This window comes from Halictus rubicundus, chromosome 15 (assembly GCF_050948215.1).
Source record: "Halictus rubicundus isolate RS-2024b chromosome 15, iyHalRubi1_principal, whole genome shotgun sequence".
In the NCBI taxonomy this organism is placed as follows: Eukaryota; Metazoa; Arthropoda; class Insecta; order Hymenoptera; family Halictidae; genus Halictus; species Halictus rubicundus.
This window is the reverse complement of record NC_135163.1, coordinates 6424615-6451943: the sequence shown is the minus strand read 5'-3', so window position 1 is coordinate 6451943 and position 27329 is coordinate 6424615. Positions and strand designations below refer to the sequence as shown.

The following is a 27329-nucleotide window of genomic DNA, read 5'->3' as shown; positions in this document are numbered from 1 at the left end:
CGAGATTCAGACGTCAATGAAAAATTTTGGTGGAAACTTATACGTTTTAAGCTCAGTAACCCAAAAAATGACTGATACAAGGGAAAAGGATAAAAATAAAAATAGTTTAAACTTTTATAAGGTAGAATGGGGTGACAGGGAGGATTGAACAAAATCGTAGACGGAATCACAATATCCGAACACAGCTATTTTTTTTTTTATTAACTTTTTGAGATCAGTCACACCATATATGGTACAGCATGTTAAATAAGAAATAAAATGCCATGTTTCAACCCATGAATACGCACGAGTCGACTGTACCATATATACAACGAGTTACTGGGCACGAGTACCCAGGAATCCTTACATAAATTTATTTGTTCGCAAGCCCCCTTAATTATATTTGCAACAAAAATTCCATAAAAATTCCAACCGAATTAGTCTACAACTCTAAACTAGGTAATCGCGTGTTTTGCATTGCAGTTCACAGAAAGGCGTCACTATAAGACAATATTCGTCACCGAAAGTGAACATTATCAACGGAAGACAATGTTCGACAAATTCAATAATTCTCATTGAAAATTAGCACCCGAAGGCAACGTTTCGTTTGGCGCGGTAACTTCTAAAAGTTAGCATCGAAATAAAATATTGTTTTTACATATTCGGTCGTTTTCCCACTATAAATTAACATGTAACGGTAATATATTTCGTAATTTCTCGTCGAATATTCGGATCGCTAGACACTTCGTCCGAGCCTGTATCTCTTTACAGAAACTTGAACATACACACAGGCAACGTTTTGACAAGTACAATCATTGAAAATTAGCACCCGAAGACAACGTTTTGTTTGGCGCGGTAACTTCTAAAGGTTATATCATCGAAATAAAATATCCTTACAATATGCGGTCATTATCTCACTATAAATTAACATCTAAAGGCAACATTTTGCCGCGTTCGGGGTTTCTCGGCGAATATTCGCGAGACGCTTCGTCTGGCCCTGTATTTTTTTTTTTAATAGAAAGTTAACATACACAGGCGACATTTTGACAAGTACAATAGTTCACATGGAAAAAATCAGCACTCGAAGACAACGTGTTCTGTTCGGCACAGTAACTTCTCCCTGAAAGTTAGCCGTCTCATTTTCGTAAAGACCCGGCACGATCGCCGCGACGCGTCTCTCGATCTCGATCGTATCAGGTGGTGGTGGTGGTGGTGGTGCTGGTCACCCTGGCGATGGTGAGCTTGCAAGCGGATTCTTCATTGTTGACCAGCGTCACGTCGTAGTTCTGATAGTTCATCAGAACGGTGGTCACGCGGTCCCCTTTCCTCTTGACGATGTACGAAAAGGGCGTCCAATTTTTTGCGTCCCTGCACAACATGCACAGCTTCTTGCGATCTTGCTCTTCGATCTGATGGTTGTGGTCGATGAACTCGATGTACTGCAACCTCGTGGCGGACGTGTACACGAACCTGAGCCGTGGTCCTATGCCTGCTAACAATCGGTAAAACTTCAGCCCGAGGAACCTGCTCTGCCTTATATTGATCGTGTGCAGATTATGGCACTTCTCCACTATGTTGATCAGGTTCACCGAGCGCAGGAACAGCTTGAACGTCGTACCTACGACAGGAAATTCGCATATTCAGTATATTATTTATAGGATAAATTAAGGGGTGCTGCTCGTCTAACTTTTTGGGGTGTAAACAGTCTTGAAGTGCAAGTCTGTTTTTTTTTCTCAGTTCAAAATTATTATAATAGTATTTCTTGATTAAAACATTTAAAATAATCGGTTCCGTTTCGAATTTCTGAATGTAGTCTTCAGGGTCCCCGCTCACAGAAATATCTAAAATGGCTGATATTTTGGATTTTGAAGGTTCGAAGGGTTATGAAACTTTGAAAATTCAATTTTGACCAGAAAAGAGGGGTTGCAGCTGATTGTGCTGATTGTGGAGGGTCGAAAATTCGTAGGGGTATTGATTCTCGCAGGGTGTTCCCGCTCATGATTCACGAAACACGATGCACCGTTTCACCTGGCAACCGTGTTCGCCGCGTTTTCGTTCGGGGCTAATTAACATCGAGATAACGGTGTGTTCAATGTGTTGCATTCGTCCGCAGTTGCATTCTTCGCGGGGGTGGGCGAGGACTATGTCGGGCCGGGCCGGGCCGGGCCGGGCCGAGCGGATAGAGTGTCACGCGACGCTCTCGCATTCTTCGCCCTCGTTTTGCACTACGCCCGAATAAATTCGCTCGTTGGGCAAGACACAGAAGTGTGTCCCGGACAGTTTGTCAAACGAGCGGCGACCCGTTGATCGATACAACGCCGACAAATTCGCGAGCAACACCGTGAACCCAGGAAAACCATCCGTCGCATTTGCATGACTGTCGAATGACTAACGAACACCGGCTTGCGTTCTGCATACATCTCCATACACGAATCAGAGCTGCAGAGAAAATTCCTGCGTGTGTTCGTTCATTCAAGATTATTCGATCACGCGAGAAGAGAAATTTTTGTTCAGTTTTGGAAAGTGTTAGGTTGCTGAAATGTCCGACTTTAGGATGCGAATGTTACGAAGCCTCTTCGTCTAGAAATATTACAGAGCTGATCTTCGAGGTCCTATCTTCAGGTTTTATCTAGATAATTAATTTTACTTTTCGGTAAAGTTCATTCAACAGGACACGAATGTGCTCTTTCTTAACTACCATCAGCTAAAAGTAACACTTGCCCATCTCTAATTATTCTTACTATAGTTTGAAACCTGGCTAGTCTTCAGGATGTCCTAGGATTGCTTTTCTAGCCTAATCCCTCAACAACCGTCGCCTAAAAAATTTCGCAACCCCTATCCACCCAGTCTATAAAGCAGAGTCCAGACTCCAGATCACCTAACACTGTCTTTTCCGCTCCTGATTCTCCCGGAACATCCCAATTAACGCTTTCCATGAACATTACCGTCTTCGCCCAAGTACCAACGAGTCTAAAAGCTACTCAACCCTCGTCCACCCCTGAAATACGACTCCAGACTAGCTCGTGGTGCCTCGGTCCGGTGACAACAGCACTTTACGAGTCGCTGTGCCCGTTCTGCAGACGGTATCGCATCCGTCGAACAGTCTAAAAGCGCGAAAGGCGAGGCCCGATGCGCCATTAAGGGATGGTAACTACAGCACCGTTCTTTTTCGCTTTTGACACGCAGCCAAAACCCACCCTCTAACCCCTAACCGGCTAGCCTGCTGCTCTGTTATTCTATTTTCCGTCCGGTATCTCTCTCTTTCATCATTTTTGCCGTTTCCAAGCGACAACGGACAGTGCGAGCCCGACCAGGCCCGAGAGGAGAGAGAGAGAGAGAGAGGGAGATGAGGGTTGGAGGGGGTTGAAAAGAATTCCGTCGAGTTTTTTGAACCCGTGCCAAAGGCCTTTCTCTCTCTCTCTCTCTCTCGCTCTCAAAGCTTTTGTCGATACCACTCCCCGGTAGATGAAGATTTAATTAGAGGAGCCAAAGACGATGACGAGAGGAGACCTGTGCAATTCCCGATGTGCAGCTCCTCCAGGTTCCTGCTCGTCCACGAGAGGTGCTGCAGGATAACGTCGCAGTCCGGTCGCATGATTATGCTGCACTTCCTCAGCAACGACATCCGCCTCAGCTCCGCCAGCACTTCCTTCGTGGCCTGTTTGTTGAACGTCACCTGGTTCGGGAAACGACGTTACCATTAGCTTTTACGAGGAAATTGCTCCGGGCGACGAGCCCCGCCAATCGATAAGAACATCGTTTAATTTACATCGTTTAATTTGCCTAATCGATCGGAGGGTTAATTGAGATTTAGGCTCCGCGGAAGTCAAGGGCAACCAGATCACGCCCACCTGGGCCACCGATCAGTTGTGTATAGATCAAGGAATCCAGACGAAAAAAGTTCTATGGAGTATTACCGTGGCTCTATCGAAGTAAGGAACGTTGTAGTCACGCCCACTCAAAGTATCAAATGCACTGGAAAATCATTATGGGTTTCCAAATTAGATTTAATAATATTTAAAGCTATATTTTTTTACCAAAAAAGATTTTGCCAAAAACAGAGATTGTACTATCGGGCACTGGCTCTCTCAAAGGCGTGGGCAACGAAGCCACGCCTACTTCGACTATTCAAAAAAACAAAATAGTCATTCTAGCTTTTCCAGTTTTATTTAATTATACTTAAAGTTTTATATTCATTAGATTTCCTGGGGATATTGAATCTAGATTTAGCTGATTGCTCTATGGAGCACTGTTCTACCTCTCTAAAAGGCGTGGACAGCGACGCCACGCCCACCGAGGTCACTGAAAACGGTTAGAAAAATCAGTACATCCATCCCATCTAGATTTCTCTAAACTAGTGGATTTATACCAACCTCTGGACACAAATAGATCTAGCAACCGTCACTTGGACTTCTAAAAAATGAACATAATTTAAACCACGCTCGCTCAGAGCAGTCTCCCCACTCCCGTTCAAAAGCCATCCTCCGTATCTTTATTCAAACGTAACCACCTAAATGCCAACTCGCTTGAACCACCCAAAAATCAACTCTACATCTCGGACCGGCTTAAACGAGAAATCCTCGAAAAATACAAGGCGCATAAAATGTGTAATGTAAAGATGGAGAACGTCCTGTCGAATTACCTCGTAATTTCGCCAGAGCAACGGGTCGCTGGCGATTTGGTTGAAGAAGTAGGACACGCATTTGACAGCGCGGAGATCATCGTTGTTGAGATAGGAGAATATCTCGAAGACGATTTCGCTTGGGAGTTTGGCGAACCCCGAGGACGTTGTGTACATCGACAAATCCACAGGCTGCGCGTCCCAGTCGTCACCGATCCTGGCATGCTTCGTAATGGGCATTCGAATACTCGCGAACTCCTCCATCCTCGTCGCGTTTCCATTTCCGACGGCGTCGGCTCGCGTACCGGGTCTTCTTCTTCTCTCACATATTCGGCCGATCTACCGGAGGCTGTCGAACAAGCCAAATTTTTCCGCTTTCCTCCTCCGTGTTTTCGCCTGTTGCGACGTCCGCGAGGCGTTACGGTTACCGCGTTTCAAACGACGAGACTGGGAATTTTGACGTTACACCGAGTATCAACGTCCGCGACTTTTGTTTTCGTTTTTCAGGATCGAACGATATTATCGAAGCCGTTGACATTTCGTTTTTGTACCCGGTGACATCGCGAGCATCGCATTCCGAAAATATTTTGAAGGATACACGCGCCCTCTGTCAGCGAGGACCGAGACGAATGTCAGCGCTACCTCAGGGAATTTGCCAGAAGTAAACTCCGATGGAAGTACATACACATAATTCCGCGTCGGGAAGCGATCGGGAAACGAATTAGGGACGTTTCGAGGCGAACGTAAACGCTGGATACGGTTTTATGCAATTCACCGTAAGATCTGTCTCTTTTTTTGTTTCTGTTGGCGACATGCGCAGCTAAATTGCGCGGATGACCCGGAAATCCTTGGTCCCTTTGTGCTCGCAGACTCTGCAAGTTTTCCACAACCTCTGCAATTTTTCGAGGATCTGCAATTTCTCTTACAACCCCTGCAATATTTTTCGTGGATACTACAACGCTTTTGCAAGTCCCGCGATTTTTTCGCGGCCCTACAATTTTCTTCCGGGGCCCTGCAATTGGTTAGTGCATTCTATAATTCTTCGCGAGGTCTATAATTTTTTCGCGGCCTCTACGATTTTTTCCAAAGACCCTAGAATTTTTCAAATAATTCAAAAATTATTTGAGACGCGCAAGTGACGTTACTGTATTTGGATAAGAAATTGTCCTCATAATTTCGAGCTAATGCCACAGCCTCAGCAACTCTGAAATCATTCTGGCTGCATGCTGACCATATCCAGCAGTGAAAAATTAGTCTTCGACGCGTGATTCATCTTTCGATCGCTGATTGAAGCGATCCGATAGCGCCGGTCGCTGGTGACCCCCACAGCCTTCACTGCCTCCCCTCGTTTATGGGAACCACTCCGATCACGGAAATCACGATAGTGACTCACGGTGTCGGCCATCCGTAACTACATTTCGTGTTTAAACAAGTAGGTAAGTAATCAACTGAAAATACAGAGTGCCGTATTCGCACGTGTCCTGGCTGGGGGACTATTCGTTCTTATTTTTTCGATACTAAATCTCTCGATATTTAAGAAAATCAGCGGCGGACATCTTGTGACGTCACGCTTGCATAGAGGCAGTACGCTGCCGAATATTAGAAATTATTCCACGGAAACGCGTACGAATAGGCATTTTGGAGACCGAATACATAGTCCTTTTAGGAATTGCTCGTTGCGATATCGAAGCGTCAGTTTGAGGTTCCCCTTGCAAGTTTCGTATGCGGTATATGGTTTTGTGTACGTTTCTTTTATGCGTGTGTAGTTTGACACAGTCATCGCAGGAGGGGTCCCGTATCAACACGGTGAGTTCTCCTTTTGTTTTGGCAAGGACCTCGCGCGTGCCTGTAACTGCCACGCGTCCCGTCTGCGTGATGCAAAACGTATACAAATGGCTATCCTCGCCATGGTGATCTGTAAATTAGCTTTTCGTGGCCAAAAGTCAATTTCTAAATGCGATCTCCTGATCCTTTCGCACGACAAGGATGATTAACATTAGAATAAAGAGTTGACCTGGAGCCTAACGCCGGGTCTATTAACGCTAGGTTCACGGAGCACTAAAAATTACTATTTTACATTACTTTATAAAAATAACATGAATTGTATCTTTCAAAATTTGTAGTCATCTTTTTAACAATGTATACCCAAAGAAATCAATTTGTTAAATAATTGCTCATGGTTGAGTCTTTACAATCTCAATATTCGTAAATTAAAAATATTAGAATCCGTCATTTTGACGGGTCCGGTAAATCTAGTGTTAAAGGAAAGTGCGGACCAATCAGAGCGCTGCTACAGCGGACGGATTCCGGCTCGGCGGCAGGTGCCGCTGAGCGCGGCGTTGGCATTGGCCGAGCCGGAGTTCGTCCGTAATAGCCGCGCTCTGATTGGCCCGTGTTTTTCATGAATAACTCGGCAACAAAGCCGCGGAGAGCATTTTCGCAAAGGGAAAAGTGACTTGAAATCACCTCGGGAATCACCCATTTCAAGGAAGCACATTTTTGGGACACCTTTTACAATTATATACATAACCATACACATATAATGCAGGTCTAAATGATAATCTCAAAAAATATTGCTAGATAATTTAATGACTGAAAATTCACCTATCCGTTGTTTCCAGGTACTCTAAAATCGTTTCTTCCTTTCTACTTTGAAAATGTATTTCTTCGAACTTTGGAATTGTAAGTGAAACACTCGTGGTACTCCAATTACAAGTTACGATTGACTATATAGTTTGTCGAAGAAATATGACTTTTTCAATTTTGAAAGCAGCATTTTAGCGTGAAAAAGTTACTTTCCAGAGCGATCGGGAAACAGAAAGATGCCTTCGCATCGATCACGCGAACGCATAACCGAGAGAAATGCGACGCATAGATGCCGCCCCGGGGCTCGGTTGAATAATCTACGAGCACCATTTATGAAATGGCGACCGTATTTTATATTTGACGAAGGATCAATCGCATCGATCGAAAGGCGCCGTTCTAATATTTCCCGGGTCAGCGTGGGCGACGTGTGCCACCAGTGCAGCGTCTTCTCTGCTCTCGAGCGTAATGCATTCAATCATTCAGATAGCCTCCCAGGAGAAGAGAGAGAGAAGTATACTTGCAACGGTGGCCGGCTGCCGATGCTGGACCGGCGATGCTAATTTCAGAGGCGAATACGAGAATGACGAATGTGTTCTTATGATGTTTTTTCGTTGCCAACGATCGTTTTAATTATAGACACCGTGGGATGGATCGGGAAAAGAGAGCCCGTTACGCATGCTAATTCGTGTTTTTCTCGACCAGTCCGGCGAGTCCGAAGATAAATGCAGTTCTACCGATTCCTCGGCGAATAATTTTCGGAAAATCCGCAGATTTCAAAGATTAAATACGAGAGGATTCTAAATTTTGATTTGATCCCACAATCTTTTGCTTCTTAATTTCTCATTCTACAATTTTTCCGTAGACCCTATCAGTTTGGTACGATCTTCCGAACAACCTTGAAGCCTCAGAGATCCCCAGGAAACCATCGAGCTCTTCAACAAGCCCGACACCTGAAAATCTACCGATAGTCTCGCGGTTTCTACGGCGCAAATTCGAATCGTCCGTGACGAAAAGTTTAGAAATTGATTTCGCGTTTGATTTCCCCTTCGCGGCGTACACCTTGATCCGATTACCCACATAAACTTCGCAAGACCACCAGTGGGAGTCAAGGTGGATCTACAGCTCGGTTATATGCACTTTCCATTAACATTCCGACATTGTAAGATCAAACGCCGCGCGACCATGCGCTGCAGCGAAAAATCGATGCTGTCTATAATTACGAGCCCAAAGAAAAGTCACGGCTGCTCTGAACTGTCTTACGCCCTGTCGGAATAACGCTGCACATCCTGCGAGTATTGATCACTTGGTTTGATCCACATGCAGTAATATAGGTAACGGTACTAGAGCAGAAAATGCAATAATGTTGGTAACAGTACAAAAGCAGAAAATACAATAATATAGGTAGCGGTACAAAACTAGAAAATACAGTAATATAGGTAACAGTACAAAAGTAGGAAATAAAAATATAGACAGCAGTAAAAAAGTAAAAAGTACAATAATATAGGTAACAGTACGAAAGCAGAAAATACAATAATATAGGTAACGGTACAAAACTAGAAAATACAGTAATATAGGTAACAGTACAAAAGTAGGAAATAAAAATATAGATAGCAGTAAAAAAAGTAAAAAGTAAAAAGTACAATAATATAGGTAACAGTACAAAAGTAGACAATACAATAATATAGGTGACAGTACGAAAGTATAAAATACAAATATAGAAATAAAATAAGTAGTGTGAATAGCATAAAAAAATAAAATATAAATAGTTCATCAAATATGAGACTCATTAAGTCAATTACTTTGCTTTTACGGGATTTTCGAGGTTGTTGCTGCAGACACGGGTTTCAAACGTTAAAGAGACGTGACAGTGCATCAACTATCGATGACGCGGTGTTAAAAGTTTGCCCGGCCGATTTTCGCTCGCGAGACTATCGACGTTTCTGTCGAAACCGACGACGACACGTTCCACGAGCAGAACAATGAAGAAAACCGCGACGCTAATGCTCGCTCGTTACGCTGAACCTGTTATCTTTTCGCGTGTCACTGGCCAGGCTGGCGTTATCCGTCTTTGTCAGTACCGAGAAGCTTCTCCGCGCAATACACTTCTTTTCTAATTTGTTACCGTGCAAATATCCCGCCTTTAGAAATCGTGACGCTGGAAAATAGCGAGCTCTTTGTCTGCGTGAAAATGAGATATTCATGCGGAACCTTGCGAAGAACGCAAGATGAGAGAATTCATAAGAATCATGATGGAGGGTATACGTTGACTAGAAGTATGAAGAAATGATTCAATTCAATTTCTTTTTTCTAATATTATATAATTACTGCAATTTTTGCAAGCAAGGTACGAAAATTCCTGACCGTAGTTTAAACGTCTATCATTAAGTCTGTTAAGTTTCATCGAGACACAACATCCGGTTTCTCTGAAAAAAATTCCCAAAATGAGGGTTGTACAAGATAAATATCAATGGACCGAAAATCGATACTATCTCCTTCGCAGGCTAATAACTACCATAGTTTTCGTGTTAGCAACGTACAAAAATTCACGAACATACCTCGGGCATCCATAATTAAGTCTGTCAAGTTTCATAAAGATACAATGTCCGGTTTCTCGAAAATAAATTCCCAAAGCGTACCTTCCGAGAATCGCTTGTCGAGCACTGCTGGAGAATTTTTAACAAATTTTTCGATTGATTGGTTTTTTGTTGAACGGAGAGACATGAATGGGAATTGTCTGTTTCAGATAAATTATGCTGTCTCAGATGAAAACCAACACCGTTGGAAAACCGGAAGGGAAGCGACCGAAGGACCTGATGTCGTCCTCCAGTCTCTCCGGGATGTCGCAACTGTCGAACAGCAGCGAGGAGACCCTGGAGCCTCTTGTACATAAGCCGCACAAATCGGAAACCTCGGAGAGGTATGTTGAACGAAAGTTTCCGGAGAGCCTCTCGATTAACAAACAGTTCGAAAACTTTCACCGAGGCCCACTGTCCACGCTTAATTAGACGATCTTCATGCTAAACTTTACAGTTAGTCGCAATGACCTATTTACCGGTGCCTTTGCATCATTTCTCAACGGAGACGCCGAGGAAACTTGGTGGAGTTCCATTTTTCGATTCCCAAGTCTTCCTACTCCCAAGATTAAAAAATTACTCGTTGAAAACTACGCTTCGAAACTTTTATCACAGTTTACTCGAAGGGATTGTTAAATAGAGATTTTTTCTTAGCGACCGTCATTCATTCCCAGGGGTGAAAATAGACATTAAAGTTAGGGCTCTGAATTAGTTTATTGATGAATACAATTTTTATTTTTGTCGCGGGTAAAAATAAGAAAGAAAGATTCATTCAGGTTTTCGTGCAAATTGTTGATTAAATATTTATTACAAGTATTTGTTTTTTTTTTTTGGAGGAGTGATATTTATAAAATGTTGAGTCGTTCATATTAGTAATTTTCTTTCATTTCGGTTTTATCGCAGTGCTAAGCTCTTTATGAACGCTTTGTATTGATCCTTGGTACGAAACGTTTCCTTTAAAGTTAGTAAAGTCGGTAAACACAGCTTACTATGACCTCAATTAGCGAACACGGCTTATGTAAACAGATTAGATAAATATCGTCAATCTGTTACTAACATCGCCACTTTTAAACTGCATCGTAAACCACTAAATTACTTCTAATTCCTTCTCTCTTGGCTTTTCGATAAACTATATAACTTTCCGGTTCAGTTAATTTTTTACTCGTGAAATACGCTGACACCGTTTCTTGAATGAATCTGGGTCATGCTCGGTATTGTTTGTTTTTCATGCAAGCGCGGATTTTTGTGCAAATTTCTCTCTTTGCAACCAGAAACTTCTGTCTCTCGAAGCTGATTCGATTCATGTTAAAGAGAAATCAGAAAAAACATTTTTTAAACGTTGCTCTTATTTTTCGTGGACGACCAAACTATTCGCCGTCATTTATGGTCTTGCATATACCACGATCGAAAAAATGATCCAATTAATACATGAACCGTCCAATTACATTCAACGACTTGTGCCCGAACTAATTGAGAGAAATTACCGAACGCACGGTTGCAAACAATCGTCGAAAGCACGATGCAACAGTTAGAACAACTTCACGGAAGTTTATGCAATTACCGAAACTTTCTAGACTAGTCCGCAACAACAGGATTTGAATAAAAACTCATTCTTCCGGTGTATAGGGTACCATTAAGCTGAAAATAGAACGCGGACCGCTCTAACGATAGCCATGCTATTTATTTTATTATGACTCACCCGCTGTTGGGTTCGGGATAATTGCATTCAATCCGCAATCGAGTTATGACTCAACTCACCGTGGCGAATTCCCGAGTTTCACTTTATCTCTTCCACCTGCTCGCTTTTCCTTTATCGTTCTTCCTAATCACCGTAACAAGGATCGCGGAAAAGTGAAATTAAATTTCGCGCCATTATGAAAGCGATGAAAATTGCACATTTTTTACTTCGAACGAGCCAAAGATCCTTCAATCTTTCTCTTTTCCATTGAAACGACCTCTCGTTATCATTATACACATCAATCTACAACAAAATAACTGATAGATTCAATTTTGTTTCATTTTTTGTGTAACAACTTTTAAAAATACCGCCACGTATACTTTTTACATTGGGCGAGTTAAAGATCGTTAAATTTCTCTCTGCTCCATTAAAATGCTCCTTTAAATAATTGACAGAATCAACTTTATAACATATTTTGTTTAATCGCTTTCAAAATTACCGCAAAAGCTAGGTTTCAAATTCAGAGATTCTATAGATTTTCGCTTTACCGACTGTGGGTAACCGCGCGATGGCGCTACGATCCAGAACGAGGTTTCGTAGATGTCTCCCTTCTTCGGTGTGCGTTGTTTGAAATTTACCGCCAGTTGTTCCGGGAAAATGTGGCGCGTAATGGTTTATGTGATTTTTGCAGCACAACGAAGGACAAAAGTCCGCCTCGCAACGAATGGCTGTTGAACGGACCAACCGGAAATAAAACATCTATTTTGCGCTTCAAGTAAGTGGCCGAAAGATATCATCGTTTTTCTTTGTCGTCTAATCTACGGAACACATTGTAATTTGTTTATTGTTTTCCAGATGCTCCGCCTTGGCCACTCCCCCAGAAGACCCACCTGCAAAGCAGTTGCACATGACATACAAGATTTTCCAAACGGACACGAAGCTCATCAATCTTTTGCTGCAATCTCACGGCTTAATCGAGGTAAGTCGCTCGTCTGATTTATTTTGTAATTAAACGAATCACCGGATTTTTCGAAAAGGATTCTTTATTGCAATCCAAAGTCACGATATACATGTCCGTGTCGCACGATCTTTAAATTCAATATGAATATATTTTTTTATATATATATATGTGTGTGTGTACGTATATATAAAATTCACATTGCTGTTAATCGTTTGTTATATTACAAATGAACGTTCCTCCTCGCGTAGAACTTTTAAGTACTTAGCTATACATTTATGAAATAGTCGCAACAATTTACAAGTTTGAAGTCTGCTAGTTACTGGCATTCGGTTAGTTGTATAAGCATTTTACAGTACAAAAACTGTGTCTGTCAATACAGTTTGTTAGAACTATGTTACCGTAGACCTCCTACTGTGTATCCGAGTACTTTGTTTCAAGAATCACATACGAGTATTCAAGTACTTGGATCCCAGTTAACTACCTGAGCACTCAAATGCTTATAGTACCTAAGTCCTCTAATCTAAGTTACATACCTGAGTACTCGTATCTGAATTAAGTATGTATCCAAGTACTCGAGTTCTGGTACCCGTAGAACCAATTGCAAGAGCCCCACTGTTTAGCAAGTTACTACAACATGGCTTAAAAATATACTCCTCCTTTTTCACATTATATTCAGTACATTATTATCGCATAACAGGTCAGTCCTTACAATTAACGTGAATAGTACGATGACCAATTACTGTTGCTAGCTTGTTTTTATGTCCATGTTTGCCTACCATGCAATGAACTTTCCCTCGCACTTTTCCAAATACAGATAGCCTTATATTTATTAAGATAGCTTTTAATACTGACAAATTTACAGTCTATCAGAGCGTAGTGGATTTGAATGAAATAGCAGCCTATTGTCATGGACTGAACATTTTCGTAGCTGCACGGATCGACTAACTTACATATCAGTACAAAATACACAGGAAATATCACTGGATGCAATTGCTCCAAAACCAATGCTCCCCCGGGCATAAATCCACATCCAAATTTGTCCGGATCAGTGTTGTTCTTAACATTCTAATACCTTCACAATCCAACCCCCAGTTCGCTAGATTTCCAATTTTTCTGAGTCTCTTGCAATGTTGGAACATATTCAGCACAGTGGACGCAGACACTTTGCTAGCTTCGTATATGTAAAAGCACGTTAAGTTCTGCACTAGACTATTTTCACATTTGTCAGACTTTCGCGGATTTTTTGGTTTTGTGGACACACCCAACATTTTTTCTAAATGTTCATTCGTGAGATCGAAACAACTGTGAACGTGCAGCGCCGTTAATTCCGGCGCCAATAAAAGGATTTTGGTGATGGCAACAGCACTGACTATGCGTCCCAATTTGATTCTCTTTAAGTACTTGAGAGGAGGAGGATCGGGTCCCTCTGACCAAGTTATGTTGGAACCGTCGCTGGTGAATATTCTGAGATTGCAACAGCTGTTGAAAATTTCTTTCAAGTCCACCTGAATAGGATTTTCGTCCTGAGTTATTCTGAGATTGAGCTCGTGTAGATTGTGGCCGTTTGTGCGAAGGTAGTTGTAGAATCCTTGCAACCATTCTCCTTGGGATGGAATATTGCGTACACTTAAAGATGTAACATAGGGAAACAGTCGTAAAGCTTCAGGGGGATGATGAGGCTCAGAGATGTGTAATTTTTCCACTTTTGGACACGCCTGTGCCAAAAGCTCCAAACGTACTGGTGTGGTTCTGCAGCTTCTCGCCTGGGTCAAACTGAATGGAGTTTTGAATCCAATTAGCCCTTTGTTCATAATTTCTACTACTCTCCCCATGTGACAGTACTCTGCCAAGGATTCTAGTCTTGGCACGTGCACCAAGGCCAACAACACGCCTGCACTGGTCACTGCAGTGTTTGCGACATTAAGTACTCTGAGTGTATCACAGAGAGAATTTCTGCTTTCATAGTACTCGAGCAGTACCCCTTGCTTCTCCTTTTTCTCCGACTTACAGTTTCGCATCTTCAATTTCGACAGTAGTATTTTTAACCTGGACCAACTGGTGGGTTCTTGCATAGTGGCGTGAGGCACTTTATCTCTAAGCTCTACTTGCAACAGCAATTGCTTCAGTCCTACATCTGTGACTTGTCTGGAACAAGCAACATCCAAAACAACCAGCTTTGGACAAGCTTTTCCCACTACTTGGAGCACAGCGTCACTGGCTATATTGCGAAGAGACAGACTTATTAGATTTTTCATGTTCATCAGAGCGGATTTCAACAGTTTACAATCGAATCTGAGCAAAGCAGAGCGAGCCAACTTCAAAGACTCTAGCCCGATTCCTTCGGTAGCAAGCAGCTTTAACAGCGACGTCTGATGACTGCATCCGTAGTAGCAACAAAGATACACTTTCAACTGCTTTATATCGTGTCCCAGAAGCAGGGCTAGTAGATACAGAGGAGCTGGCCCAGAGAACAAAGTTGATCCATCCGATGCGGGTCCGTACAGCATCTTGGAAGTCTCCTCGATGACTTGGGACCGCAAACGTGCTGGCAGAGCATTTATGTAGTAGGGCCTGATAGTCTGCTTGGCGTAAGCCAGGACCTGTGCTACAGATGATTCCTGCGAAAGCACCTGCAGCCGTCGGCACGTCCCGTCGAGTTGTTGACACACACGTCCCAAACTAAGCCCCTCTAGGGAGTTAGGCTGACGGTGGCCAGGCATCTTCTCTTGTTCATTCACTGTAATAATTGATATTTGTCAATTAACATCATGAAACAAATTCGTTTAGTACTGTGTCACTTATTAATTGCAAGTTGGCAATTAAGGCGACTTTAATGAAGAATAATATATGCGAGAGTGAGTAAAGAACCTTTAGTGTCACGAACCAAGCGATATTCGAAATTGTGCATGCATAATCGTTGGTTAAAGTCATGTTAGTAGAACGAAGTTGAGGTTATGTGCATTGGAAACACGATACGGAGATTTTTCTGAACGAGTTTCCATCTCGAGTATCTACGACGAACGTCGTGGACATGTTATCGGGACAGTGTTAATCGAAAGAAGCGATAGAAACAATTTTCGTACGTAATTATCAGTAGCGGAAAACTGTTGCTATTTACCAGCCGAGTAAATCTAAGCGGACCGTACGCGTCGACGCTTTTTCTCAGACCGTTAGCAGCATCGTCTAACGAAATTACTATTCTTAATCGACAATTTTCACAATCAATTTCCCCCATTTTCCTGTGAAATGAAAACACTCTGCCAATTGCGAGACATAGTTTTCTAAATTTTGGCCTTCGTTGATTCGAAAAGGACAGACGTAAACGCGTTAGCTCGCGATTGATAATTGTTTTAAATTCAACGCTATGCAAAGAATGTTAATTATTTATTCAACTAGATTCGGGTCCGAGGAGACCCGGTCATCGCTAGCAGGGGTTTAAAGGTAGTTTATGAATGATTCGCAGCTTATTTTGTGTCAACACGATGTAATATACGGTGTCGTCGATATAATGACGAAATTACGCGAAGGACTCCGGTGTCATGCAAACGAAAGTATCGGAATGTACTTTTGAACGTAAGGAAGGACGAGTTAACTCGTCTTTTTCCCGGTTAACAGGTTAAGAACCAGTTGCCGTGCGCGTGACACTCGCCGGCTGGCATTATAGTTGATTTTTCAATGAGACAACGAAACCGACACCTTCGGCTTTAACTTAAAATGCAAATTTATGCCTCGAATGTTTTCGCCGTGCCAGCTGGACACGATGCTTTCGGTGTCGGTGCTCGCGACAATTAGGAGGTCGAGTTTCTCTCTCGCTCGTTGCCGCGTTTTTTGTTTAATTAGTCGTGCGAGAATTCGAGAACTTCCGCTTAAATTGACGGGCTGCGAACGTGGATTACAACACGCTTGACACGACGTCGTGCGAGATAATTATTCATGAGTTTGACTTTGAATTGGACGGTAATTAAGCGATCTTAAGTGATCATTAAGCTTGGAAACCAATTCTTAAGTCACTTCATATATTTTGAACAGATGGATATTTGTCCCTCTTCTTTTAGAACTATTCTAGCAGTTTCATTTCCAATAAAAATTATTTGTTAAGTTTAGAAAACCCGTCTAGAAAAGTACAACAACACAATTTCATTTTGTTTCCATTTCATCTATAGAAATGAATAGAGACAAAAAGGGTTTCGCTTAGTTTCAATATTTTTAAATAGGTTCCAATATTTTTAGGGTTCCATCCGGGAATCAAACTGTTTCTTTTTCCCCCACGGAAAATCAGAATAATTTAATTTTGTTAAAAGCAGTCCAGAAGAAATGTGAATCGGTATGAAACTCTCGCAGTCCAGATCAAGTATGGCAATAAATCCGAGTTCCAAAGGCTGAAATGAAATGCAAGGGCCTCTACCTAGCACGGCGCTTGACACGATTTCATTGAGTCTCCTCGCGACTGCCGGGGAACTCGGGTAACAGCATAAATCAGCGGGACACATTATTCATAGTGTTCCGCGCGGAACAGAAAAGAAATTGATTGACTCGATATCGGTCGCGACCAAGGTTCGACGTTTGCGTTCGCATTCGTAATGTTGTTCGCAATGCTCGTATGCGAGCTGTCTGCACGTGCTCGTCTCTCCTTCGCGAGTTTGTGCGTCGCGATATTTCACTCGGGGAAACTAGGAAAACATAGCGAAAACATGACCGGCGCTGCAAACATTGGATATATGCGTCAAACAAAAGTTACACTTAATTTTGTCCGATTTTTATCCTGATAAATTTTTTAATCGGCGAGGAAAAACATTCCGTAGAGTCATTCTTGGTCTTGTTAGCATTCAAGACAATTTTTTACAAAGATTTCCTGTAGTCTTATTTCTGTAAAATAATCCTTGAAAATATTTGCATAATGATTTATGGTCCTGTTTTTTTTTTGCAACAAGCACGAATACGCGAGTTTAAGTAGAAAACAAAATATGTTACGCAATTTACGTAGACATTTTATTTTTTACACTCTTTTGTCTTGCGATTGCAATTTATTTTCTGTACATGCAAATGTGCAATTTATTTTCTGCATATTTTATACATTGCTTCTAAAAGCAAATTTAAATAATATAATATACTATTAAGTAATGTACTATTTAAAATTGTTATTATTTCAAATGAATCAATATTATTTTTATTTTCAAATGGCAGCATTGAAAGTAACGGGGCGAGAATAAATTATTTCTTATTTTCGTTATTTTCGTTTCGTTTAAGATTTGGTGGTCTTATTTCTTGATTTTCATATATTTCAGTGCATCGAGGCAAGGGCCGGCCTAGTAATCGGCATAAATGAAAACAGCTTCGCGACATTGTGGTAACGGTTGAAAAACACTTAAAAATAATTGTCTATCGCGGCTGACGTTTGCGGAAATATTGCCCGGTGGTCGCCTGTTGTATAGATAACGATAGCGACAGGGAATTATTGAGAAAAATTGCACAGTGATTGCTACTGGTTCTCCGGCGTAGGATCAATTTAGATGCCGCGTGCCTCGAGTACGGAAATCGCTGGAAGAATCATCGTCGATCTATTTATACTGATTCGCGTGTCGAAGGACGAACGGCGATTTCGAGTTCCCGCGAGGGCAACAGAAAAAAAAAAGGAAAAAGAATATGGAAAATGGGAGATGGAGAGAGAGAGAGAGAGAGAGAGAGAGAGAGAGAGAGAGAGAGAGAGATTAGAATGATTCGCTTGATAAATAGCTGCATATTTAGTCGATGCAACGAGAAACAAAGTATTCGATAAATTGTGGACGGGGAACAATTCAGTCAATTACTGCTCGTTTTACGCAACGCGCGACATTAACAGCGACGACGTCGTGCGATAAATTAACATTCGTGGCCTACCGTCGAAAAAGTCCCTCTGACTAACACGAATGCAATCAGCGAAGATTCGTTTCACAAAATTGCTAATTTTCTGCTCCAGAAGTCATTGAGATTCTGCGTCAGAACCCAGGATCGAAAAAAAATAGAAATATTTTGGAAGGTGATTTTCTGTGAAGGAAAAAGCAGTCTGATCTGTGTTGAGCTATACTGAATTTATAAAAAGTTCCATTGTCATGAATTATCTTAAAAAGATTGAAATTAAGAGAAACCCTGATGAAACTGTATCATTGCGTTCTTCTAGTCTGTGTTTTGAAATCATTTTAATCTGTCTACTGTTTTAAGAAACTCATCTACTCGTTTGTTCTATAGATGCATAAAATTCAGCAGTTTAATAATAACTATAGCTAAGGACAAACGGAAAAACACAATTTTACAATCTTAATAAATGTAAAAATATCGTCGAATTCATCAAGTTTGGCAATATTATAGCAATCTTAAGGGTTGATTCTAGCCCCCTCGATATGAACTACAGCCCCAAAAAAGGCAAACACATAAAGTACCCTAGCTAAATTTTACAATCCCAATAACTGTAGAAATATCGTCGAATTCATCAAGTTTGGCAGTATTATAGCAATCTTAAGGGTTAATTCTAGCCCCCTTAATATCAACTACAGCCCCAAAAAAGGCAAACACATAAAGTACCCTAGCTAAATTTTACAATCCCAATAACTGTAAAAATATCGTCGAATTCCTCAGGTTTAGTAGTTTCATAGTAATCGCAAGGGTAGTTTTTACCCCTCGATATGAAACACAACCCCCCAAAAAGCAAAGGCATATAAAATACCCTCGCCAATATTCCTATTAATCGTAAGAAAATCTGGTGGTTTTATAGCAACCTCAAAAATGATTTTCGCTTCCTAGCATGTGCAAAAGACAGCCATAAGGAATTGCAAAGAAGATGTTCTGAAGCGTGACCGTTGCAAAGTTGCGAATTAAAATTGACGAATTCGGCGCGTTTCCTCGTTGTCGTTCAAGTCGGCGCAGCTCGAGGAGCATGAATTGAGCGTTACGTCGCCGTCGCCGTTGATCCCGTTCATGTGAACAGATGGCTATCTCGCGAAATTACATTAGAGTGCGAGGCGTTCGTTAATTAACGAAAGGTCGCGCGAGAGACCGCGCCGGCTCGGACACCGTTCTCTGGAAACTTTTCGCAATTGCATCGACGCCACCTTTCTGTCACTCTTGCAACGCCGATCGCCGACTATAGCAATCGATCGTCGCCATAGAAACGGCAATGCAAAATACTGCGCTTAATTAGCTGCGCATCGAGACGCAAACCACTCTGAAACATATTCGCTAAATTAACCTACTCCTACATCTTAACGCTTTAACAACCGGGATCCGAATAATAAAATTTGTCAGGATGAAAACAAAAATGCACTATACCGAAAGTAGGCTCAGACATTTTCTTTTACTTTGCAATCTGTTTTATATATTTTATAATGTTTATATCACTATCCTCTAACTTTACTGGAAGCAACTCGTCGGCTTGCAATTCTAATTGTTGTCACTACTGAAGGATCCACTTGTGATTCTTTGGCCACGGGCTTTTGAAAATTGTGAAATAATCGCCGGATATTTTTTGCAGTTTTTTACCTTAACGTTTAGAACCTTTTTGACGCTCTCATGGCAGCCATAGTTACTGGCCGCAGACCTTGGCTGAAGAGTCTTATAGCGTAGGTTTAGAGATGAATTTTATAAAAAATTATTTTATAAAAATTTGGAAAAATTCCTCGTGGTGATGTAACGTAATCAATTCAGTAACGTAATTAATTTTTGGAATTAATTTCTTGCATTTTGGAGCTAACGCTGTGGGTCCAGGCAAGCATTGGCAATTTATGGGAATTCAATGGGGCTCGAAGGCGATTAGGCGAGCTCCTTGAAAATTCTTTGGAGGATCATTGACACTGTCGTCGACGCGGTTACATAAACACGAACACACAACCGAATCCGACATACTGCCGCGACACTTTCACTGGACCATTTTTCCTTCTTTTATTTTTTCTTATCTTTTTTCCTTTTCGACGTTTCATTCCACTCGCGATGCGAATCGACACTACTTTCTAGTAACGGTATTTAAACGCACACCCGACGAGCCACGCGTTTTCTACGTCGCTCCGAGCGATTAGGCGATCTTTCGATCATAGCAGAAGCCTATGAACTGTTAATTGTCTGCCGGAAACCTCAGGAAATTTTGTACGTCGCTCCGAGTAGCCGGTGAAAATGAGTTCGCATTATTTTGTACCCAAAATTATTGGGAGAATTGACATTTTGTTTAACAATTATTTCCCGTAATCGACACGATAGTCGAACCGTTAATAATGATTAAACTGCGGATTTTATTTAATGATAGCAAAATAGAGTTGGAGAAATTTTGAGCTATGGAAAGACTAACAAAATTTCAAGATATATTATTTTTCGTCTATTAACATTGTTAAGGGAAAGAAGTAACGTTTCATCTGGTTTCTGTTGCTCGCGACCGATTCTGACAATTTTTATTTTGCATAATTGTTATGTCATCGCAATTACTCAGAGAAAAAAAATTTTCTTTTTCTGTTGATTATTTTAGTCTACTAATTTGTCGATTTGAACATTTATCGCTGGCACAATTAGACAATCCCTGATGTATACCAGAAGAGTTGCTGACACTCGATGAGTTCTCGAATAATTATACAATTGCTGGTTTATCAGGGAAGGTGTGAATCTATTAAAATCACGCTCACCGAAGATCCCCGGATTTTCCTGCGTAGATCAATTAACCGATTGCTGAAAATCCCCAAGATTTTCCCAGGTATCGCTTCAAACAATCGGATGATTGATGCCGTGTCTACAAAAAGTCGCTGATCCCGCAGAATATTACACCGTATCAGGGGATTTTCATTTGATTCCACATAATTAGGTTTTTCGTGTCGATCGCATGCTGCAAATTCCCAGACAATTCATTCGATTTAATGCGACTTTCATTTATTGCGTTCTCGGTATCGGCCTTCGACCCCTAACCGGACCGCCGTTGACGTCACTGAAATATTCGATGATTTCAAGGAAACTTGTGTCCGTATGTCGTCAATTTTCCTCGTATTTCGAAAATTATAAAACACGAGCTTCGAGAGCTCTCTTTCAGTTTCAAATTTCCCGAAAAATCATTCGCGAGTGTAGCACGCAATAAAAATCCGTTTATCTCCGATTCTCGCGAATGCTCCCACAGAAGATCGTAAACCAACGGTCGGTACTATAATCGCAGAAGAGCTGAGAAATATCAGAGCAGAAGAGTGGCGAGAAAACAAACATAATTCGCAAACGAGGAAGGCGGCGGGTTACGAGTGTAACCGGGTGTTTCCGAGTGTAAACACCGGGGAAGACGTAATTCGGGGCGAATCATGCTATCAAGATTTCGCGGTGATAAGCGTCAAAAGTTCATCATGTTCTCCGTCAATATTGGTCGTTCGAACGTGTGCGAATAAAATTGCAAATGTCGAGCGTTGCTCCAATAAAATTTCCAAACGAACGACCACGAATGAATAGCTGATGATTAGACTGTGGATTTTATGCATTTGAGACAAAAATGAGTAATTAAAAACAGTAAAAAGATTAAAGGAGTTCAACAATGTCTCGGTATACCATTTTTAACATTAGGTTTACGGAGCATTAAAAGTGACTATTTTACATTACTTAATAAAAATAAGAAGAATGTGTCTATCAAAGTTTTCAGCCATTTTTTAAATAATATATACCTAAGGAAATAAGTTTGTTGAGTAATTCCACATAGATGAATCTTCACAATCTCAACAATCGTAAATGAAAAATATTACAACTTAACGTTAACATCTAAAAATTATTGATGAACAAAATTTTTATTTAGCTCCTACATGTTGTAATTGAAGTAACAAAAATTTTGCATAAATATCCGCAGTCTACTAATGATAATGACAAACGAACAACTTGATCGCGAATTACAATTGAATTTAAAGTCGTCATTATTTTATGCTGTCGTTTCGAACGACTATAGCTGAACACAGTCGCTCTTCCTGCACGTGTACGGCGGTGCGAAGCCTTGCCGATCGTTTACCTTGATGGGACTCGTTTTTTCCGCGGGGATCATGATCGCCGGCGCGATTAACCCTTCAGGATCTAATCAACCTCTATTTCATATCGTGGTCAAATGAGTTTCCTCGCCGATAAACGCTCTCGAACGGTGTGTGCCGCGTCTGATAAATGTCGGACGCGCTGCGAGGGAGAAACACACACAGAGAGAGAGAGAGAGAGAGAGAGAGAGAGAGAGAGAGAGAGAAAGAGAAAGAGAGTGCAACGTCTTCGATGCAACTTGCATCGGCGAGACGGTCTCGCGAAGCGTGGACGCGCGTGACTAGGCTGATCTCTCGCAGCTCGTAGGACAACTATCCGCGGGAATTGCTGAAGAAGACGAGAAAAAAATTCGAAGTGGTAGAAATGGTGGACGACTGTTCGCAACATGCGGTTTGAACGGTGAACCTTTACGCATAAACTATTAAATATTAACTCCTCGGCGCTACGATTTAATTTACGGTCACGATTTACGGCGCAATCGCAACAATCCAATAGACAAAGGTATTCATTTACTATCGTTCATTCATCGGGTATTCATTTGCCATCGATCACGATCAGAGCTGGGTAATATTGTGGAGAAAAAATATTTCCGATACTATTTTAAACAGTCGTTGTTGTTCCACCGATTCAAATGAAATGCCGCTTTAAACAGAGTGAAATTTCTGCAATGAAAATGTCTTTACTTCGACAATCCAAAGCGTAAAATAAAATATTTTTATTCTGTTGATCTAAAACGTGAAACAATATTTATTCCACATTTTTCCGATGCATTTTCTCACGTAGAATCAACCCCCAAACAAAGTTCACACTATTTTGAGAATCCAAATAAAATACTATTTTAACCTTATCAACCTCTTATGTCGAGTATACTCGTCACGTAGGAAGAAACATTGCATTCGTTTGTTAAACAAAATTTATCACGGTGTAGCACGAACAGAAAAAGTAGAAAAATAATTAATTTAGACACAAGTGCACGTTCTTAAAACGGAGCAAAACAGATATTATCATAAAAATTTTTTCCAACAAATCAGACAAGTTATTTGTAAAAGTGCACGTACGATTTCGACTAAAATAGTCTGTTTACTGTTTACTACTTGAAATAGTATTTTACGCAGCTGTGATCACGATCAGCCGGTGCGATCACCGGCGCAGGCTAGTCTGCGAAAAGCAACAGGTATCGATCAATCTATCAGTAAGAACCGCGAGCTAATCAGTGCACATGAGAGATGTAAAAAAAAATCAATTAGCAGCGAAGCATCAGGTGGCTCAAGCGAGACGATGTCGGACGAGAGTGAATCGTGTTTTCTTCTTGTAAAAAAAGAAAAGGGAAGGAAAAAAACGAGAGGTTTCAGGAAGATTGGTCGGGTTAGCAAAGAGGAAGAAGCGGTGAACAGGTGGGCAATAGGTGTGCGTGTGAGATGTCTGTGCATTTTACGTTGCCTACCTTGAAACAAGCAAGTCCCCTACGGGTGTCTCCTGAGCGGCAGCTCGTGCTAGACTGCCGTCGCCGTGGAAATCGCACGCTGATGCGCGAGAATCCGAGCCCGGCTCGGCTCGGCTCGGCTCGGCTCGGCTCGAGTCGGCTCGCGACCTCCGCTCGTCGGGACGAGCTCCGAGCTTTGGCCACCGGAGCGTCGCATTGCCATGGCGCCACGCGTCCACTGGTCGGGGGCCCTGGCTAACTAAACGGTGTCGTGAAATTAGTCACTCAATCTTCCGAATGAACACTGAATCACAGGAAACGTGAAATTTTTATTCTACCACGAAATTTCAGACGTGACGATAGATTGCTCCGCGGCCACTGCTCTGGCCCCGTTGACGCTGGGGGCCACAACGCCACGCCCACTCGGAGCATCGTATATCGGAGAACGCCGTTCTGCTCTTTCAAAGTGGATTCGAGGATCTTCAGAGCTTAATATCTCGAGAAATATGAACTCAGGTCTTGCCATGCATGTAGATTGCTCCGCGAGTACTGCTCTGGCCCCGTTGAAGCTGGGGGCCACAAAGCCACGCCCACTCGGAGCATCGTATGCCGGAGAAAGCCGTTCTGCTCTTTCAAAGTGGATTCGAGGATCTTCAGAGCTTAATATCTCGAGAAATATGAACTCAGGTCTTGCCATGCATGTAGATTGCTCCGCGAGTACTGCTCTGGCCCCGTTGAAGCTAAGGGCCACAAAGCCACGCCCACTCGGAGCATCGTATGCCGGAGAAAGTCGTTCTGCTCTTTTAAAGTGGATTCGAGGATATTCAGAGCTTAATATGTTGAGAAAAATGAACTCCAGGCTTGCTATGGATTGATATTCCTCCGCGAGTACTGATCTGGCCCCGTTGAAGCTAAGGGCCACAAAGCCACGCCCACTCGGAGCATCGTATGCCGGAGAAAGCCGTTCTGCTCTTTTAAAGTGGATTCGAGGATATTCAGAGCTTAATATGTTGAGAAAAATGAACTCGAGGCTTGCTATGGATTGATATTGCTCTGTGGAGCACTGCCCTGTTCCCGTCGAAACTGGCTGAAACGAGGCCACGCCCACTTGGAACATTGTATACACAGAAAAGTCGATGTGGACCTTTAACGTAGGTTTGTGGAGATCTTCAGAGCTTAACGTTTTGAGAAATATGAACTTGATTGTGGGACATTTTCCCCGATTTCCACGAAACTGGAGGCAACAAGGCCACGCCCACTTGGAGCATTGTATATGAGGAAAAGTCGTTACGGTCAAAGCAGGTTTGACGGTCTTCAATTCTATGGGGAATGTGAAGTAGAGACTTATCCCATTGACATAGACTACTTTCAGAGGCAGTGACCTGACTCCGTCGAAACTAGGCAGTAATGAGGCCACGCCTACTTAGAGCGTTAGACACGCAAAAAAGTCATTTTGGTCCTTCAATGTTGGTTTGAGGATCTTCGGAGAGTAATGTTTGGAGAAATATGAACTCGTGGCTTGTCATCGATGTAGATTGCTCCATGGGGCACTGCTCTGACACCGTTGGGGCCAATGGAGGCACGCCCACTTAGAACATTGTATATAGGGAAAGGTTCTGTGATCCTTCAAAGTGGAGTTTAGAGTCTTCAGAACTAGATCTTTTCGGAAATAGACTTGCTACAAACACAGATTATTCTAGAGCACACTGCTTAATATTGTCAAAGATAGGTGCCATGAAGCCACGTCCACTTGGGGTGTTGGGTACGCATTAAAATCGTCGTGGCCTTTCAATGTAGGTGTGAGAGAGTCTTCGAGGTTTAATCTTTTGGGAAATACGGACTCCATGGAATCCAGGAGCAACGAAGCCACGCCCACTGGGAACATTTCACATATTGAACAATTTTTTAATTTCCGGGGCTTTAAAAGAAGAATACAATTCTTCGCCGCGTTGTCATGTTATAATATAGCACCGCGTCTACCTGTCTTCCTGAAATTGAGAATTTAAATCACTGTAGCTTCTCCGCGATTAGCCCCAAGGCTCCCGCGACTCGAAAACAAACCACAGAACAAAAGGAAGCAATGTTTACACTGGTAAAGAATCGTCTAAGAATAATGAACAACGGGCAAGATCTGTGTCGCGTTTTAAACAGCGCCGTTGTTGAACCCAACTCGCCGTACGCTCCATAATTACCAATTGTGAACGAGCCGTTCGCAATCAGTCGTCCGCGCAGACCGAAGAACAATCTTCGACGAATCCTCAAGCTGTTTTCAATCTCTCCGAAGATTTCCAATTAGACAGACTCGGGTTTACCTCGCTCTCGAACCTCGAATCGCGAGCACGTTCTCGCAATTTTTCGCGAATTCCCAGCGATTAGAGCCGACTATCTCGGAAGCCATGTGGCACCGCTAACTTTATCTTGATTTATTGCGTTAATTACACGTCCATAAGTAACCTACGCTGAACGTTCGAGCAGACAAAAGTTACCGTATATAACCAACGTGAAAACTATACAAGACGGAATATTTTTTCTTACTTTGCAATTCTCCAAAATTCTCTCCAGCCATATTTACCAAAAAGCATCGCGACAATTTTTAACAAAATACATTCGAATAGATCATCGCATCCAGTAACCAAGAGCATCTTTACAATCTCAATAATCGTAAAATTGAAGGCCTGAAATCTAGGTCAAAATTCCAATGTTAAAATTGCTAACGATGATTATTACTACAAAACCGGTACACTTACCTTCACATTAATTTTACACCTGTCTAAATATGACCAGGAAACTACAAAACATTCGAATAACAATGCCATTTAACCAGTGTCAGATTAGGGAAATCGCCTGGAATTCAGGGGAAATAGTTACCCCCTCTCTGCCCTCAGTGTCGGGCTAGTCACGTGACGTTGCGACGCATGCGCCGAAGCGACGAAACGGGTCACGTGGGCGGGGCCGTGGCGGCAGCGTGGGGGAAGGGGGAGGGTAGAGTGGGGAGACTGATGAGACAAAGCAATGAACAGGCTATACAGATTCGTGAAACCTTAATTTTATCTTTGAATTTTAAATTAAAATATAAAAAAATTAAATTAAAATATAAAATATTGAATTTTCATTTAAAAACGCCGCGAACGTGTTCGTTCCACGCAAATACAAATTGCCTCAACAGAAATTTGAATTTGTGAAATTTTTAATGGGACTCGCCAGGGTATAATTCGCGCGGACACGCGATATTAGGCTCGGACCTTCGGAGGTGTTTGGAGATGTTATGTCACCGTTTTCGGCACCGTCGACGGTATCACGGAACATCTAAATTTGAGATTCTGGTTTTCGGCACGCTCGAACAGCCTCGGGCTGGTTGCTCGGCCGTGATTGGCTCGCGGCCCGTCATTCATCGCGCGCGCACAAGGTCCGAGGCGTCTCTCGTTCTCGAAGAACAGGTTCGAAAGCACGGCTCGGAAAGCTTGGCGCGACTTTCGAATTTGCCTGGACTCGGGAAACCATCGCGTCTC

At 42.1% G+C, this 27329-nt stretch overlaps 3 protein-coding genes across 5 annotated transcripts in view; 1 reads left to right on the top strand and 2 right to left on the bottom strand.

The window, feature by feature from the left end:
* Ttll5 (Tubulin tyrosine ligase-like 5) overlaps positions 1 to 27329 on the top strand; it is a 64418-nt gene that overhangs the window by 21181 nt on the left and 15908 nt on the right. Inside the window, exons 2-4 of the mRNA XM_076801233.1 lie at positions 9930 to 10103; positions 12129 to 12212; positions 12293 to 12416. Coding sequence (XP_076657348.1) covers positions 9937 to 10103; positions 12129 to 12212; positions 12293 to 12416 — 375 coding nt within the window. The 5' untranslated portion in view covers positions 9930 to 9936. The remainder of the gene's footprint in view (positions 1 to 9929; positions 10104 to 12128; positions 12213 to 12292; positions 12417 to 27329) is intronic.
* Positions 182 to 5201, bottom strand: LOC143361838 (uncharacterized). Its single transcript, XM_076801532.1, has 3 exons — positions 4622 to 5201; positions 3490 to 3655; positions 182 to 1597 (listed from the first exon to the last, which is right to left on the bottom strand). The coding sequence occupies exons 1-3, from the start codon at positions 4862 to 4864 to the stop codon at positions 1173 to 1175; spliced, it is 834 nt and encodes a 277-aa protein (XP_076657647.1). The 5' UTR covers positions 4865 to 5201; the 3' UTR covers positions 182 to 1172.
* Positions 13196 to 23980, bottom strand: LOC143361660 (uncharacterized). 3 transcript variants are annotated; one of them, XM_076801235.1, is made up of 2 exons: positions 23842 to 23980; positions 13196 to 15135 (listed from the first exon to the last, which is right to left on the bottom strand). In XM_076801235.1, the coding sequence occupies exon 2, from the start codon at positions 15116 to 15118 to the stop codon at positions 13376 to 13378; it is 1743 nt and encodes a 580-aa protein (XP_076657350.1). In that variant the 5' UTR covers positions 15119 to 15135; positions 23842 to 23980; the 3' UTR covers positions 13196 to 13375. The 3 variants fall into 3 exon arrangements, with proteins under 3 accessions (XP_076657350.1, XP_076657351.1, XP_076657349.1); XM_076801236.1 differs by lacking the exon at positions 23842 to 23980 and adding an exon at positions 15482 to 15502; XM_076801234.1 differs by lacking the exon at positions 23842 to 23980 and adding an exon at positions 15283 to 15393.

Bases quoted from the DNA above. Each gene is read 5' to 3' on its own strand.
- LOC143361838 (XM_076801532.1), bottom strand. From the start codon at position 4,864: ATGGAGGAGTTCGCGAGTATTCGAATGCCCATTACGAAGCATGCCAGG. The intron at 3,656-4,621 runs GTAATTCGACAG...TTCCCGAACCAG, and splicing joins TGCTCTGGCGAAATTACGAG to GTGACGTTCAACAAACAGGC. The intron at 1,598-3,489 runs GTCTCCTCTCGT...TTCCTGTCGTAG, and splicing joins GCACATCGGGAATTGCACAG to GTACGACGTTCAAGCTGTTC.
- LOC143361660 (XM_076801234.1), bottom strand. From the start codon at position 15,310: ATGCATGCACAATTTCGAATATCGCTTG. The intron at 15,136-15,282 runs GTTCGTGACACT...CAATTATTACAG, and splicing joins ACAATTTCGAATATCGCTTG to TGAATGAACAAGAGAAGATG.